Below are 17,178 nucleotides of genomic sequence, written 5' to 3'. Positions count from 1 at the left end.
CAGCACATCAAGGTGGGTATCACACAATGTGTCATGTCTGAGAGAGACAGCAAATCAAGGTGGGTATCACACAATGTGTTATGTCTGAGAGAGGGAGTACATCAAGGTGGGTATCACACAATGTGTTATGTCTGAGAGAGACAGTACATCAAGGTGGGTATCACACAATGTGTTATGTCTGAGAGGCAGCACATCAAGGTGGGTATCACACAATGTGTTATGTCTGAGAGGCAGCACATCAAGGTGGGTATCACACAATGTGTTATGTCTGAGAGGCAGCACATCAAGGTGGGTAACACACATTGTGTTATGTCTGAGAGACAGTACATCAAGGTGGGTAACACACAATGTGTTATGTCTGAGAGAGACAGTACATCAAGGTGGGTATCACACAATGTGTTATGTCTGAGAGGCAGCACATCAAGGTGGGTATCACACAATGTGTTATGTCTGAGAGAGACAGCACATCAAGGTGGGTATCACACAATGTGTTATGTCTGAGAGAGACAGTACATCAAGGTGGGTATCACACAATGTGTTATGTCTGAGAGAGACAGCACATCAAGGTGGGTATCACACAATGTGTTATGTCTGAGAGAGACAGTACATCAAGGTGGGTATCACACAATGTGTTATGTCTGAGAGACAGCATATCAAGGTGGGTATCACACAATGTGTTATGTCTGAGAGAGACAGTACATCAAGGTGGGTATCACACAATGTGTTATGTCTGAGAGAGACAGCACATCAAGGTGGGTATCACACAATGTGTTATGTCTGAGAGAGACAGCACATCAAGGTGGGTATCACACAATGTGTTATGTCTGAGAGAGACGGCACATCAAGGTGGGTAACACACAATGTGTTATGTCTGAGAGAGACAGCACATCAAGGTGGGTATCACACAATGTGTTATGTCTGAGAGAGACAGCACATCAAAGTGGGTATCACACAATGTGTTATGTCTGAGAGAGGGAGTACATCAAGGTGGGTATCACACAGTTTGTTATGTCTGAGAGAGACAGCACATCAAGGTGGGTATCACACAATGTGTTATGTCTGAGAGAGGGAGTACATCAAGGTGGGTATCACACAATGTGTCATGTCTGAGAGAGACAGTACATCAAGGTGGGTATCACACAATGTGTTATGTCTGAGAGAGACAGTACATCAAGGTGGGTATCACACAATGTGTTATGTATTAGAGAGACAGTACATCAAGGTGGGTAACACACAATGTGTTGTGTCTGAGAGAGACAGTACATCAAGGTGGGTATCACACAATGTGTTATGTCTGAGAGAGACAGTACATCAAGGTGGGAATCACACAATGTGTTATGTCTGAGAGACAGTACATCAAGGTGGGTATCACACAATGTGTTATGTCTGAGTGAGACAGTACATCAAGGTGGGTATCACACAATGTGTTATGTATTAGAGAGACAGTACATCAAGGTGGGTATCACACAATGTGTTATGTCTGAGAGAGACAGTACATCAAGGTGGGTATCACACAATGTGTTATGTCTGAGAGAGACGGTACATCAAGGTGGGTATCACACAATGTGTTATGTCTGAGAGAGACGGCACATCAAGGTGGGTATCACACAATGTGTTATGTCTGAGAGAGACAGTACATCAAGGTGGGTATCACACAATGTGTTATGTCTGAGAGAGACGGCACATCAAGGTGGGTATCACACAATGTGTTATGTCTGAGAGAGACGGTACATCAAGGTGGGTATCACACAATGTGTTATGTCTGAGAGAGACAACATATCAAGGTGGGTATCACACAATGTGTTATGTCTGAGAGAGACAGTACATCAAGGTGGGTATCACACAATGTGTTATGTCTAAGAGGGACATCACATCAAGGTGGGTATCACACAATGTGTTATGTCTGAGAGAGACAGTACATCAAGGTGGGTATCACACAATGTGTTATGTCTGAGAGAGACAGCACATCAAGGTGGGTATCACACAATGTGTTATGTCTGAGAGAGACAGCACATCAAGGTGGGTATCACACAATGTGTTATGTCTGAGAGAGACAGTACATCAAGGTGGGTATCACACAATGTGTTATGTCTGAGAGAGACAGTACATCAAGGTGGGTATCACACAATGTGTTATGTCTGAGAGAGACAGTACATCAAGGTGGGTATCACACAATGTGTTATGTCTGAGAGACAGCACATCAAGGTGGGTATCACACAATGTGTTGTGTCTGAGAGAGACAGTACATCAAGGTGGGTATCACATAATGTGTTATGTCTGAGAGAGACAGTACATCAAGGTGGGTATCACACAATGTGTTATGTCTGAGAGAGACAGTACATCAAGGTGGGTATCACACAATGTGTTATGTCTGAGAGGCAGCACATCAAGGTGGGTATCACACAATGTGTTATGTCTGAGAGAGACAGTACATCAAGGTGGGTATCACACAATGTGTTATGTCTGAGAGAGACAGCACATCAAGGTGGGTATCACACAATGTGTTATGTCTGAGAGAGACAGTACATCAAGGTGGGTATGACACAATGTGTTATGTCTGAGTGAGACAGTACATCAAGGTGGGTATGACACAATGTGTTATGTCTGAGAGAGACAGTACATCAAGGTGGGTATCACACAATGTGTTATGTCTGAGAGAGACAGTACATCAAGGTGGGTATCACACAATGTGTTATGTCTGAGAGACAGTACATCAAGGTGGGTATCACACAATGTGTTATGTCTGAGAGAGACAGTACATCAAGGTGGGTATCACACAATGTGTTATGTCTGAGAGAGACAGCATATCAAGGTGGGTATCACACAATGTGTTATGTCTGAGAGAGACAGTACATCAAGGTGGGTATCACACAATGTGTTATGTCTGAGAGAGACAGTACATCAAGGTGGGTATCACACAATGTGTTATGTCTGAGAGACACAGTACATCAAGGTGGGTATCACACAATGTGTTATGTCTGAGAGAGACGGTACATCAAGGTGGGTATCACACAATGTGTTATGTCTGAGAGACACAGTACATCAAGGTGGGTATCACACAATGTGTTATGTCTGAGAGGCAGCACATCAAGGTGGGTATCACACAATGTGTTATGTCTGAGAGAGACAGTACATCAAGGTGGGTATCACACAATGTGTTATGTCTGAGAGGCAGCACATCAAGGTGGGTATCACACAATGTGTTATGTCTGAGAGAGACAGTACATCAAGGTGGGTATCACACAATGTGTTATGTCTGAGAGGCAGCACATCAAGGTGGGTATCACACAATGTGTTATGTCTGAGAGAGACAGCACATCAAGGTGGGTATCACACAATGTGTTATGTCTGAGAGACAGTACATCAAGGTGGGTATCACACAATGTGTTATGTCTGAGAGAGACAGTACATCAAGGTGGGTATCACACAATGTGTTATGTCTGAGAGAGACGGTACATCAAGGTGGGTATCACACAATGTGTTATGTCTGAGAGAGACGGCACATCAAGGTGGGTATCACACAATGTGTTATGTCTGAGAGAGACAGTACATCAAGGTGGGTATCACACAATGTGTTATGTCTGAGAGAGACGGCACATCAAGGTGGGTATCACACAATGTGTTATGTCTGAGAGAGACAACATATCAAGGTGGGTATCACACAATGTGTTATGTCTGAGAGAGACAGTACATCAAGGTGGGTATCACACAATGTGTTATGTCTGAGAGGGACATCACATCAAGGTGGGTATCACACAATGTGTTATGTCTGAGAGAGACAGTACATCAAGGTGGGTATCACACAATGTGTTATGTCTGAGAGAGACGGTACATCAAGGTGGGTATCACACAATGTGTTATGTCTGAGAGAGACGGCACATCAAGGTGGGTATCACACAATGTGTTATGTCTGAGAGAGACGGCACATCAAGGTGGGTATCACACAATGTGTTATGTCTGAGAGAGACAGTACATCAAGGTGGGTATCACACAATGTGTTATGTCTGAGAGAGACAGTACATCAAGGTGGGTATCACACAATGTGTTATGTCTGAGAGAGACAGTACATCAAGGTGGGTATCACACAATGTGTTATGTCTGAGAGAGACAGTACATCAAGGTGGGTATCACACAATGTGTTATGTCTGAGAGAGACAGTACATCAAGGTGGGTATCACACAATGTGTTATGTCTGAGAGAGACAGTACATCAAGGTGGGTATCACACAATGTGTTATGTCTGAGAGAGACAGTACATCAAGGTGGGTATCACACAATGTGTTATGTCTGAGAGGCAGCACATCAAGGTGGGTATCACACAATGTGTTATGTCTGAGAGGCAGCACATCAAGGTGGGTATCACACAATGTGTTATGTCTGAGAGGCAGCACATCAAGGTGGGTAACACACATTGTGTTATGTCTGAGAGACAGTACATCAAGGTGGGTAACACACAATGTGTTATGTCTGAGAGAGACAGTACATCAAGGTGGGTATCACACAATGTGTTATGTCTGAGAGGCAGCACATCAAGGTGGGTATCACACAATGTGTTATGTCTGAGAGGCAGCACATCAAGGTGGGTATCACACAATGTGTTATGTCTGAGAGAGACAGTACATCAAGGTGGGTATCACACAATGTGTTATGTCTGAGAGAGACAGCACATCAAGGTGGGTATCACACAATGTGTTATGTCTGAGAGAGACAGTACATCAAGGTGGGTATCACACAATGTGTTATGTCTGAGAGACAGCATATCAAGGTGGGTATCACACAATGTGTTATGTCTGAGAGAGACAGTACATCAAGGTGGGTATCACACAATGTGTTATGTCTGAGAGAGACAGCACATCAAGGTGGGTATCACACAATGTGTTATGTCTGAGAGAGACAGCACATCAAGGTGGGTATCACACAATGTGTTATGTCTGAGAGAGACGGCACATCAAGGTGGGTAACACACAATGTGTTATGTCTGAGAGAGACAGCACATCAAGGTGGGTATCACACAATGTGTTATGTCTGAGAGAGACAGCACATCAAGGTGGGTATCACACAATGTGTTATGTCTGAGATAGACAGCACATCAAGGTGGGTATCACACAATGTGTCATGTCTGAGAGAGACAGCAAATCAAGGTGGGTATCACACAATGTGTTATGTCTGAGAGAGGGAGTACATCAAGGTGGGTATCACACAATGTGTTATGTCTGAGAGAGACAGTACATCAAGGTGGGTATCACACAATGTGTTATGTCTGAGAGGCAGCACATCAAGGTGGGTATCACACAATGTGTTATGTCTGAGAGGCAGCACATCAAGGTGGGTATCACACAATGTGTTATGTCTGAGAGGCAGCACATCAAGGTGGGTAACACACATTGTGTTATGTCTGAGAGACAGTACATCAAGGTGGGTAACACACAATGTGTTATGTCTGAGAGAGACAGTACATCAAGGTGGGTATCACACAATGTGTTATGTCTGAGAGGCAGCACATCAAGGTGGGTATCACACAATGTGTTATGTCTGAGAGAGACAGCACATCAAGGTGGGTATCACACAATGTGTTATGTCTGAGAGAGACAGTACATCAAGGTGGGTATCACACAATGTGTTATGTCTGAGAGAGACAGCACATCAAGGTGGGTATCACACAATGTGTTATGTCTGAGAGAGACAGTACATCAAGGTGGGTATCACACAATGTGTTATGTCTGAGAGACAGCATATCAAGGTGGGTATCACACAATGTGTTATGTCTGAGAGAGACAGTACATCAAGGTGGGTATCACACAATGTGTTATGTCTGAGAGAGACAGCACATCAAGGTGGGTATCACACAATGTGTTATGTCTGAGAGAGACAGCACATCAAGGTGGGTATCACACAATGTGTTATGTCTGAGAGAGACGGCACATCAAGGTGGGTAACACACAATGTGTTATGTCTGAGAGAGACAGCACATCAAGGTGGGTATCACACAATGTGTTATGTCTGAGAGAGACAGCACATCAAAGTGGGTATCACACAATGTGTTATGTCTGAGATAGACAGCACATCAAGGTGGGTATCACACAATGTGTCATGTCTGAGAGAGACAGCAAATCAAGGTGGGTATCACACAATGTGTTATGTCTGAGAGAGGGAGTACATCAAGGTGGGTATCACACAATGTGTTATGTCTGAGAGAGACAGTACATCAAGGTGGGTATCACACAATGTGTTATGTATTAGAGAGACGGTACATCAAGGTGGGTATCACAAAATGTGTTATGTCTGAGAGAGACAGCACATCAAGGTGGGTATCACACAATGTGTTATGTCTGAGAGAGGGAGTACATCAAGGTGGGTATCACACAATGTGTCATGTCTGAGAGAGACAGTACATCAAGGTGGGTATCACACAATGTGTTATGTCTGAGAGATAGTACATCAAGGTGGGTATCACACAATGTGTTATGTCTGAGAGAGACAGCACATCAAGGTGGGTATCACACAATGTGTTATGTCTGAGAGATAGTACATCAAGGTGGGTATCACACAATGTGTTATGTCTGAGAGAGACAGTACATCAAGGTGGGTATCACACAATGTGTTATGTCTGAGTGAGACAGTACATCAAGGTGGGTATCACACAATGTGTTATGTCTGAGAGAGATAGCACATCGAGGTGGGCATCACACAATGTGTTATGTCTGAGAGAGACAGTACATCAAGGTGGGTATCACACAATGTGTTATGTCTGAGTGAGACAGTACATCAAGGTGGGTATCACACAATGTGTTATGTCTGAGAGAGATAGCACATCGAGGTGGGCATCACACAATGTGTTATGTCTGAGTGAGACAGCATATCAAGGTGGGTATCATACAATGTGTTATGTCTGAGAGAGATAGCACATCGAGGTGGGTATCACACAATGTGTTATGTCTGAGTGAGACAGTACATCAAGGTGGGTATCACACAATGTGTTATGTCTGAGAGAGACAGCACATCAAGGTGGGTATCACACAATGTGTTATGTCTGAGAGAGGGAGTACATCAAGGTGGGTATCACACAATGTGTCATGTCTGAGAGAGACAGTACATCAAGGTGGGTATCACACAATGTGTTATGTCTGAGAGATAGTACATCAAGGTGGGTATCACACAATGTGTTATGTCTGAGAGAGACAGCACATCAAGGTGGGTATCACACAATGTGTTATGTCTGAGAGATAGTACATCAAGGTGGGTATCACACAATGTGTTATGTCTGAGAGAGACAGTACATCAAGGTGGGTATCACACAATGTGTTATGTCTGAGTGAGACAGTACATCAAGGTGGGTATCACACAATGTGTTATGTCTGAGAGAGATAGCACATCGAGGTGGGCATCACACAATGTGTTATGTCTGAGAGAGACAGTACATCAAGGTGGGTATCACACAATGTGTTATGTCTGAGTGAGACAGTACATCAAGGTGGGTATCACACAATGTGTTATGTCTGAGAGAGATAGCACATCGAGGTGGGCATCACACAATGTGTTATGTCTGAGTGAGACAGCATATCAAGGTGGGTATCATACAATGTGTTATGTCTGAGAGAGACAGTACACCAAGGTGGGTATCACACAATGTGTTATGTCTGAGAGAGACAGTACATCAAGGTGGGTATCACACAATGTGTCATGTCTGAGAGAGACAGCACATCAAGGTGGGTATCACACAATGTGTTATGTCTGAGAGAGATAGCACATCGAGGTGGGTATCACACAATGTGTTATGTCTGAGTGAGACAGTACATCAAGGTGGGTATCACACAATGTGTTATGTCTGAGAGAGATAGCACATCGAGGTGGGTATCACACGATGTGTTATGTCTGAGAGAGACAGTACATCAAGGTGGGTATCACACGATGTGTTATGTCTATGAATATATATATGATTACAAATGAGAAGTATAGGATCCCAACAGACAGACGTTCAGCGATGTAACCTCATCAAAAGACCTTTCCAATTATAAATAATGTCCTAGTATTAGACGACAAGTAAATGCTGTTGATACCAGTAAAAATCATGGTTTATACCTATATGTTTGATTACCCAGTTCAGAATGCCGGATACTAATATTGGAGATTTGTTGTACAGGAGCCCGATGACCTACAGGATATGATGAACGATGTGTTTAGACAGGGACTGGAGGGACTTGTTCTCAAGGACGTCAATGTAAGTAGTCTCCCCTTGTTAAACTTATTGGCAATTATCTGTTATCTAATTGTTGTATGTAAGGTTGGTGACAGCTGTGCAGTGTAACCAATTACTCCCGATAATGTACTATATACTATTCCAATCTTCTGTCATTATGTAGAGTAGAATCATTGTGTAATATCTTCTTATTACAAAACTGGGGCCATAGGTTAATTTAGGTTTGTCACTTTTATGAATTTGTTCCAGAGCATAAATTCAAGATATAAGAGTTATTTTGTATTAGAAATAGGTTACTGTGACCTGAATTTTGGCCTTTAACATCCACATCTGTTGTGTTTGTTTATCCAGGATCTCAAAAAGAAAAAAAAAAATCTGCAAGTGGAAATTTTGAGATGGCCTTGTGTCATGTACCAGAAGTAGATTGTTGCTATAGAAATGTAAATTAAACCTCAGGGCTGGGGAGCTTATTGGAACAGAAGGGCAATTCATTGTAAAGTAGAATCAGGAAACAAGTAAGCTGCTTTGAGATTACATCTAGTTTCAAAAGAAAAAAAGTTCTCTGTAATGGACCTCGGTCCAATCAAGAGGATAAGGACAGTGTTCTGATTTCACTACAGTGTGAAACAATTTACCAAAGAGTGTTTTAAAATTTCAATGTGGGTAAGAAATAGGTACCAGAAACATTGAAATTACTGTATCTATGGAGATCTATGTGTGATCAGATGTACTGCATCATGCAATTTACCAAAGAGTCTGTTATGATTTGGATTAGGATATAAGACATCTGAAATAGTTGATATAACCATATAGACTCTAGCTACTCTGTTATTTGGTGTCATAAGTTCTGCATCATATAATTTACAAAAGAAGCTGTTAAGATTTAGATATAGATCTAATTTAAAAACATCTGGAAAGTTAGTATAACTATGAAGACTGACAATTCTGATTTTAGGTCTTGTACATAACATGAATGTCCCATGATTGTAGTACATTACATATTTCTGTTTTACATTTATAGGGGATCTATGAGCCAGGAAAGAGACATTGGTTGAAGATAAAGAAGGACTACCTAGAACAGGGTACAATGGCTGACTCTGCTGATCTGGTGGTGTTAGGAGCTTACTTCGGATCAGGAAACAAAGGTACAGGCCTTTGAGGCCTTTTCTGAATAGGAGGAGTTGGTTCTGTCGTTTAATGTCTGGTAATTCAATCCATAAAACCAATGACACTGGTGACATATTGATTCTTTTATTCATCAAAGAAAAGAAAAGCAGCAATTTCTGAAGCCTGGTTTCAAAGCTGTGTATTATAATATGACCTACAGCTAGTTCTCGAAAATGTTTTGGTTTACTAGGTCCACATGCTACTTGCCCATCATTTCTCTAGAATTCATTGTTATTCATAAGAATAATAAGCATTTTAGGGTTTGTGTCGAACAATGCTGACAGGCACTTTTAGATAGGTGAGCTAATAAATGAAAGTTAATAAATGTTTTGATAATAATCTTGTCACACAACATATACTCTGTATACTGTCCTAAAGGCCTGTTTTTCAGATCAGATGTGTATACTGCCCTGTTGACCTGTTTTCAGATCAGATGATGCAGAAAAGCAGATAGATTATAACAAAGATGTCAATTTTTGTCTCACACTGAATACATTATAGGTAGAAACAGATAGATTATTACAAAGATGTCAATTTTTGTCTCACATTAGATTATTACAAAGATGTCAATTTTTGTCTCACATTGAATAAGTTATAGGTAGAAACAGATAGATTATTACAAAGATGTCAATTTTTGCCTCACATTAGATTATTACAAAGATGTCAATTTTTGTCTCACATTGAATACGTTGTAGGTAGTACCAGATAGCTTATTACAAAGATGTCAATTTTTGTCTCACATTGAATAAGTTATAGGTAGAAACAGATAGCTTATTACAAATATGTCAATTTTTGTCTCACATTGAATACGTTGTAGGTGGAATCATGTCTGTTTTCCTCTTTGGCGTTCACGATCCTGATAACGACCAGTGGTGTACGGTCACTAAATGTCACAGCGGGCTGGACGACAAGACTCTAGACGAGCTCCAGACCAAGCTGGACATGGTCAAAATCAGTAAGGATGCCAGGAAGATTCCGGACTGGCTTAATATAAAAAAGCAATTAGTCCCTGACTTTGTGATCCGTGACCCTAAGAAGGCGCCGGTATGGGAGATAGCTGGAGCAGAGTTCACTCAGGCGGAGATCCATACTGCAGATGGAATCAGCATCAGGTTTCCTCGCATCACCAAATTCCGCGATGACAAAAGCTGGAAGGAGGCAACTAACCTCCCCAGGCTAAAGGTAAACCTGGTTTAACATGTTTCCATACTCAGGGGGTTATGTTTGTTAAAAGGTAAACCTTCTTTATCATACAAGTGTTTCCATACTCGGGGGCATGTTTGTTTATTTAAATGTAACATTTTAGGAAGATATCTTGACTAACCTAGATATTAATACAGACTTTCATGTAAGTCTTGTCGAGGCTCGTCATGAAATCATTAGTTGTCATTATTTCATAAACAACTCTAGTTCCACTGTTTGGACTGTAATACATTATAAGGCAGTTGTTGAGTTACTACAAATCCATCTGGTGGTTTTATATAAAACATATCATAGTCAGATATTTCAACTAGATTTGCTATATTTATTTATTTTTCCATATTAAACATGAATCTAGTGATTATTTTATAACAACCAAAATTTCATGTTATACAGTAAACCCTTGAAAGTATGAGAGGTAGGATTTCTGTACAAATGTATGTACCCTGACAGCCTGCAATATTCCAGGGAATGTCTTTATTTCATTTAAGAAATAATAAAACCCATAACAATGTGAGAGGTAGGAATCTAGATAGCTGGCTGCCCCTGTTTCTGTGGTATTTCTTCATAGCAGTATGGGCCATCATTTCAAATTCTCTTGACTACTTTGCAGGAACTTTTCAAGAAGTCGAAGGAGACATCAGATCTGTTTCCAAGTAGTAAGAAAGGCAACTCTTCTGTGAAGCGGAAAGGTAGCCAGGACAGTGACGATAACAACAGCAACAGTAATGGTCATCCCAATGGTGGGGGGTCAGCTACCCCAGTCAAAGGTCGGGGGTCAGCATCCTCTACCCCGGTCAAAGGTAATGGGTCAGAAACACCCTCCAAGGCCTCACCTGGTAAGACTGGGACACTGGCAGGCTGGGTCAAAAGGGGTGAGAAAAGGTCAAGGTCAGAGGATAGTGACGAAGCTTCATCACCAAAGAAAAAAATGGAAATTTCTCCTTCAAAAAGGAAGGATGATGAATCACCCAGTAAGAAGGTAAGGAAAACTATAAAGGTTTCATCATGTTATCCATCTCTTTTACAGTAGGTATAAGTATTTACTCCTGAAAGAAAAATCAGAACAAATTTGATTATGGATTTAATGACATGTAGATTACTATCATCACTTTTAAACTAATGACACACTTCATCAAAGACCTATCAGATAATCTATCTGCTAATGTTATTTTCAGTCCTCCAAACCTCTGTGTAAATACAGTAGTGACTGTTACCAAACCAACCCTGCACATATTGAGCAATATTACCATCCTACTGACCACAAGCTGCCCAAGCCAGGGGAGGTAAGTGTGTAGATTACTAAAATCAGAGGAGATAAGTGTGTAGACTTTCCAATTCAAGAGTGTAGATTATCCAATCCAGGGGAGGTAAGTGTGTAGATTACTGAAATCAGAGGAGGTAAGTGTGTAGACTTTCCAATTCAAGAGTGTAGATTATCCAATCCAGGGGGAGGTAAGTATGTTGACTACCAAAACCAGGGGAGGTAAGTGTGTAGATTACCCAAATCAGGGGAAATAAGTGTGTAGATTACTCAAATCAGGGGAGATAAGTGTGTAGACTACCCAAACCAGCCGGTCACTCGATTTGTAGCTCTGCTGCTTCTGGAAGATCTTCTACCTCTTCCGTCTATTTATCTTCCAAGATTGCAGCGACCATGTTTTAAGTGTGCGAGTGATGAGTTTCACTAGAGAAGGATTTATGACACATACATGCACATGTTTGTGTCATAGTGTTTGAGAAAACTCTAAAACTTGTTTGTTTTCGGTTATTTTCTTCTGGTTTACTTGATTTACATGTAACGGAAAGCTTCTCTTCCGAGAAGAGTGCAAATCAAGTGGGGCCCTGGGGAGGTAAGTGTGTATACTTCCCAAACCAGGGGAGGTAAGTGTGCATACTACCTTAGACTGGATTGCATATTGTAGTGTTAAGCTCAGTTTATACAATGGCGCAGTATCTGTCGTCTGCCCATTAATCAACATATTGTTCAAATAACTAGTAGTCTTGAATGTCTGAATGGCTTTGGATGGAATTTGGTTTGGATCATTCTGCATACCATTGGTTTTGGTTTGACTGTTCAATACCATTGATTGTACATTCACTGTTGAAATGGATTGTGGTTGTTTCAAGCCGATACTCAAGATTTCCGTTATGTTGTGAACATAGCTATGAAAATCTTTTTTATTCGGAACACATAAATTCAATTTTCCTCTAAAGCATTCCTCCCGAACTTTTCTTATTGAACTCTAATTCTGTATACATATTCAACATACATCTTATGTATGAACAAGGTTTTTTGTTGGCTCATTCAATTGTTGTATTTTTTCAGAACTTATAATGTGTCATCTATTTATTAGAACAATGTATCATATACACTATGTGTTGGTGATCCGAAGATATAGATTTGAATTTCCTGTCGTAGTTGTACCGAGAGAAATATATATATACTGCTAATTTTGTGGAATTGTGGCATAAGATTATCAAAAGCTTTACAAGAGAGACAAAATTATATGTGTATATCTTGTCATTGCAGAGATTACCAAATGTGTTTTCTGGAACAAAGATATTCCTGTCTGAAGACACAGACAAGTACAGACTGCTGAAGCGGTACATTATTGGGTAAGAATATGAGAGATGGTTCAGATAGGTTGGTTATTTGAAAAAAAAAAGAGATTTAATTGAATTTAATATCTTATTAATTATGTTCTTTATTTAATTTCTGAAATATTTAATGAATTGTTTTTACAGATTTGATGGAGATCTAGTGAATGACTTTCAGAAGAAAACTGCAACACATGTGATTGTTAAACCAGGGCAGGTAGGAGAATATTCATTGTACAATTTACAATCTGGTCCCAGTTTTATCAACGTTTCTTAACTTAAAATTTTCTGCAGAGTTTTAGTTAAGGAAACTTCCTTAAATTCTGTGATGCTTTCATATGGAAAAAATCAAGTTCAAGAATTTCCTTAAGTTAAAGAATATTTATGAAGCTGGTTTGTTTTTAACTTTTAATAAAATAACTGCCTCATTATATAATGCATTCCACTTACTGATATAAATTTGTCCATATTAAAAGTTTTGCAGGGACATACATTTACCTAGTTTTAAGATTATATATATCTTATCAACCATTTTGTCTGTAGATTGTAGACCTCCTCCCTGAGTAGTCACTCTTTGGAACTCTCTAGGTTTTATAATCATGACATTGTTGTGCTGGCATTATTTAAGCCACAGCTTTATTCAACGATTTTTGAAAGATTTATTTTAAGCAGTTTATCTATAGCTTCATTATCCTGTTTCCAGGCGGTGTTGACATCTGGTTCCTGCGTCACGGTTGACTGGCTGTGGAACAGTATCAAGAAGAAGATGAAAATGCCGTTGCAGAAGTTTCGTGTCACATGATCCATATCTATATACATGTATATATATATATATTTTTCATATTAATTCAGAATTTGTCATTTGATCAAGTATTTGTAGCCTGATCAAGTCTTTGACATGACTTGATGAGACAGGAACAAATCAGCATAGGATGCATAGTCTTAAACTTTGCTGTGTCGCCTTGAAAAGCTTTGAATCCTGGCCCATGACCTTGAAAAGTCCTTGAAGATGTCATTGAGTGTTTCCTATAAAATATCATGTAATTATATGGAGACAAGTGAATTGGACATATAATCCAATACTGGAAGAGCAGCTGTGAGTTCAAACCGTGAGTCAAATTTAAAGGCGACAGTCCAAGAGTGGATTGGATTTTGTCGTAACTGATGGGCCTCATGAAAATGAGCAAATCTGAGCAGAAATCACCTGTTTATAGTGTCAGTGTCGACAGGCATTGCAAAAAATCATCATTTAAATATTTTCTATTTTGTATGAGATGTCTCTGGAATTTTTTTCTTAATGAAAAAGAAAAAAGTAGAGAAAAGATTAGTGATAGAGAGATCCAGTTAAGGTAATTTGTTGTTGAGTACCAAGATCCCTCTGGGATCTCTTATTTATACTGTTGTGTACCGTTGTAAGGACATGGAAGGATAACGGGATGTATTGATGAGAGGTAGTCTTATAGTGTCGTTGCAGAATTTACAAAATATGAGTTTATTATCTATCGTTTACTCAGGAAAGAACTTCCTAAATGCAAATTCCTATTTATAACGAAGGAACATTTTGAAAGTCACCATTAATATTTTGTGCAAATAATAATGTATACATATATTTAAAGTACATTTGTCATTAACAAGCAGATTTTTAGTTGACCATTTGATTCAAATCGCCCTTCATCTGGGGTCCGTTGTCACTCCGTCCATCAGTAAACAATCCTTGTTATCACTTATTCACAAAACGTAGTCATGGATCTTTCTTGTGTTTCATATGTCAGTTTCCCTTGGCCCCAAGATGTGCATGTTTAATTTTGAGACTGATATGAAAACAAGATGGCCAACAGACAGCCATTTGGAATTTGACAGTTTGTTATAGCTATTTCTCAAAGATATTCTTGGATCGTTCTTGAATTTCATAAGCAGGTTCCTCGTGTATTAGTTGAAGGTGTTATCTTTATTTCACAGAGCGTTTTTGATGGATTTTTCTCAGATTTCATGTGTAGGTTCACCTCATTTTCAAACGATTGGGAGGAAGATATGAGAAAAGTAGGGAAAAGGACTGTCTAACGGAAACCCAAAAAGGTCATTCGATGTTGGGCGTCAAGGTCCCTCTGGGAATTCTTGTGATAATTATGCTTGGATTTATTTATAAACATGAATGAGATGCCTTGTATGGGGAGTCATAAAATTGTACAGATAAGTTCAGCATGATGATGGCTATGTAATGAAACTGAGTTTTGTGGTTGTGTGCATGTAAACAAATCTAGTGTTTCTATAAACCTGGAAACACCCTTTGTGATATAGCAGTTTACATATACATTAATTTGTATGTTGTTTATGTCTGGTCATCGTTATAAACATCATGTCTGGCAGCTATAAATGAAACCTACTGGTTTATACTTGTCTTCTGTATAAAGTGAAAAGTTCTTCATGGGTAAATTTTTTTCTCGGTTGAGGAACCATAAAAAATATATCAAAACACACTTAATATTAAACTTAAATACTATATAACAAGGAAAGTTGGTAACATGGAAAAGCTGTATCTGGGACCAGTTCAAAAGGTGAACTAACTTTTTATTTTCATGAAACTGCAACGTTTCACACTCGTTGGTCTCTTTATACCTGCCTACTCTTCATATCGGTCTATTTTAAGGAATACACACACTCAGGTTTTGAAGTAAAGGAGAAATATTCAAATATATGTTTATCAATGACTTTTATTGGCTGTGGGTTAAAGCCAGTATATCAAGCTTGTATTCTCAGGAACATAAATATCTACCAAAATTGTCCCAATAACCCAATTATTTTGTTTTCACAGAGGTAAACCCTCCCCCATCCCAAACTAGTGTTCTTCGGAAAATATTGTACATCTACACCAAAAATGTCTGGATAATCTTGTTTTCCCACACAATTCAGACAATGAAGATAGTAAAGGTAACTGAATTGTACACTGTAGGTATTAGGTATATTCAGTAGATATTTTGATACATTTTACCTGTATATACATGTATACTGTACTTTGTTACACCTATATATTCCGTTAGTGTTTTTGTTGACCTATACTGTATTGTTTTCCTGTGTATATTTGTTACTTTTTAGTAAACTCTGTATATTGAGGCAATAATTTTCTTATACCTTTTTTCATTTTTTATGTCACCTGAAAAAAAGTCTCCGATGACCTATGGATGTTGCATTTATGCGGTGTGGTGTGTGTGTTACTACTTACATTTCTTACTTTTTCTTTAATAAATAAGATTTCCAGAATCATATTTGCCCATTACCATGCCGGGGTGAAGGGCTACCAAATTCGTTCAAATGAATGACCTTGACCTACCTTCAAAGTCACAGTGGTCAAATTTAACACATTTGACAAGAGCTCAAGTGACCGATAAGGCCCATTGGCCTCTGGTTTGTAAAAAGATTCCATAAGCAAAATCATGATGTTTTTTATATCTGTAGGAACAAGTGATTCATTATAAAGTAACTACCCGGTACAGTAAATATATAAAATACAGTGGGACTACTCCATACACACAATTTTACAATGGGGCTCCTCCATACCCATTGGGCAAGTCGTCTAAAAATATTAGCAACATTATCTGCTTATTAATTTGTGGATTTTACAATAAAATGGCAGATTTAGATACAGTATCTTGGTTTTGCTTTCTCTTATCTTACACAAAAAATATTGGAGGGCCAGATGTTTGTGTGGTTGATATCCTACAATAACAATGGTCACAGTTCACCTGTTGATAGTCCATCAGAAATGGCAAACACAAATAGTGTCAGTAATATAATTACGATGACCAAGACACCCAACCCAATGTGTGCTATGGCCTTTGTTAAAATCTCTTCTATTTACACACAGTCTGCAATCAGGGCCCAGTTGTTCAAAAGGTGATTAGGCTAATCATAATTTAACAACAATTTTAAAATCCTGATCAATCATTTGTGGTAAAACTAACTTAACCAAAGTTTATGAGACTATAACACTGCTCAGTCTCTTCCTACTTGCCCACC

At 39.3% G+C, this 17,178-nt stretch overlaps 1 protein-coding gene across 1 annotated transcript in view; it reads left to right on the top strand.

Annotated features, from left to right (window-relative positions):
• Nucleotides 1-16,807, top strand: part of LOC117314665 (DNA ligase 3-like) — a 37,691-nt gene extending 20,884 nt beyond the window's left edge. The window contains 8 exon segments of the mRNA XM_033868748.1: nt 8,140-8,217; nt 9,218-9,341; nt 10,181-10,545; nt 11,177-11,545; nt 11,742-11,849; nt 13,097-13,182; nt 13,312-13,381; nt 13,868-16,807. Of these exon segments, the coding sequence (XP_033724639.1) occupies nt 8,140-8,217; nt 9,218-9,341; nt 10,181-10,545; nt 11,177-11,545; nt 11,742-11,849; nt 13,097-13,182; nt 13,312-13,381; nt 13,868-13,966 (1,299 nt within the window). The 3' untranslated portion in view covers nt 13,967-16,807.
• The last annotated feature ends 371 nt before the right edge of the window (nt 16,808-17,178 follow it).

Source organism: Pecten maximus, chromosome 16 (genome assembly GCF_902652985.1).
Source record: "Pecten maximus chromosome 16, xPecMax1.1, whole genome shotgun sequence".
Classification (NCBI taxonomy): domain Eukaryota; kingdom Metazoa; phylum Mollusca; class Bivalvia; order Pectinida; family Pectinidae; genus Pecten; species Pecten maximus.
This window is presented reverse-complemented; position numbering and strand designations above follow the sequence as displayed.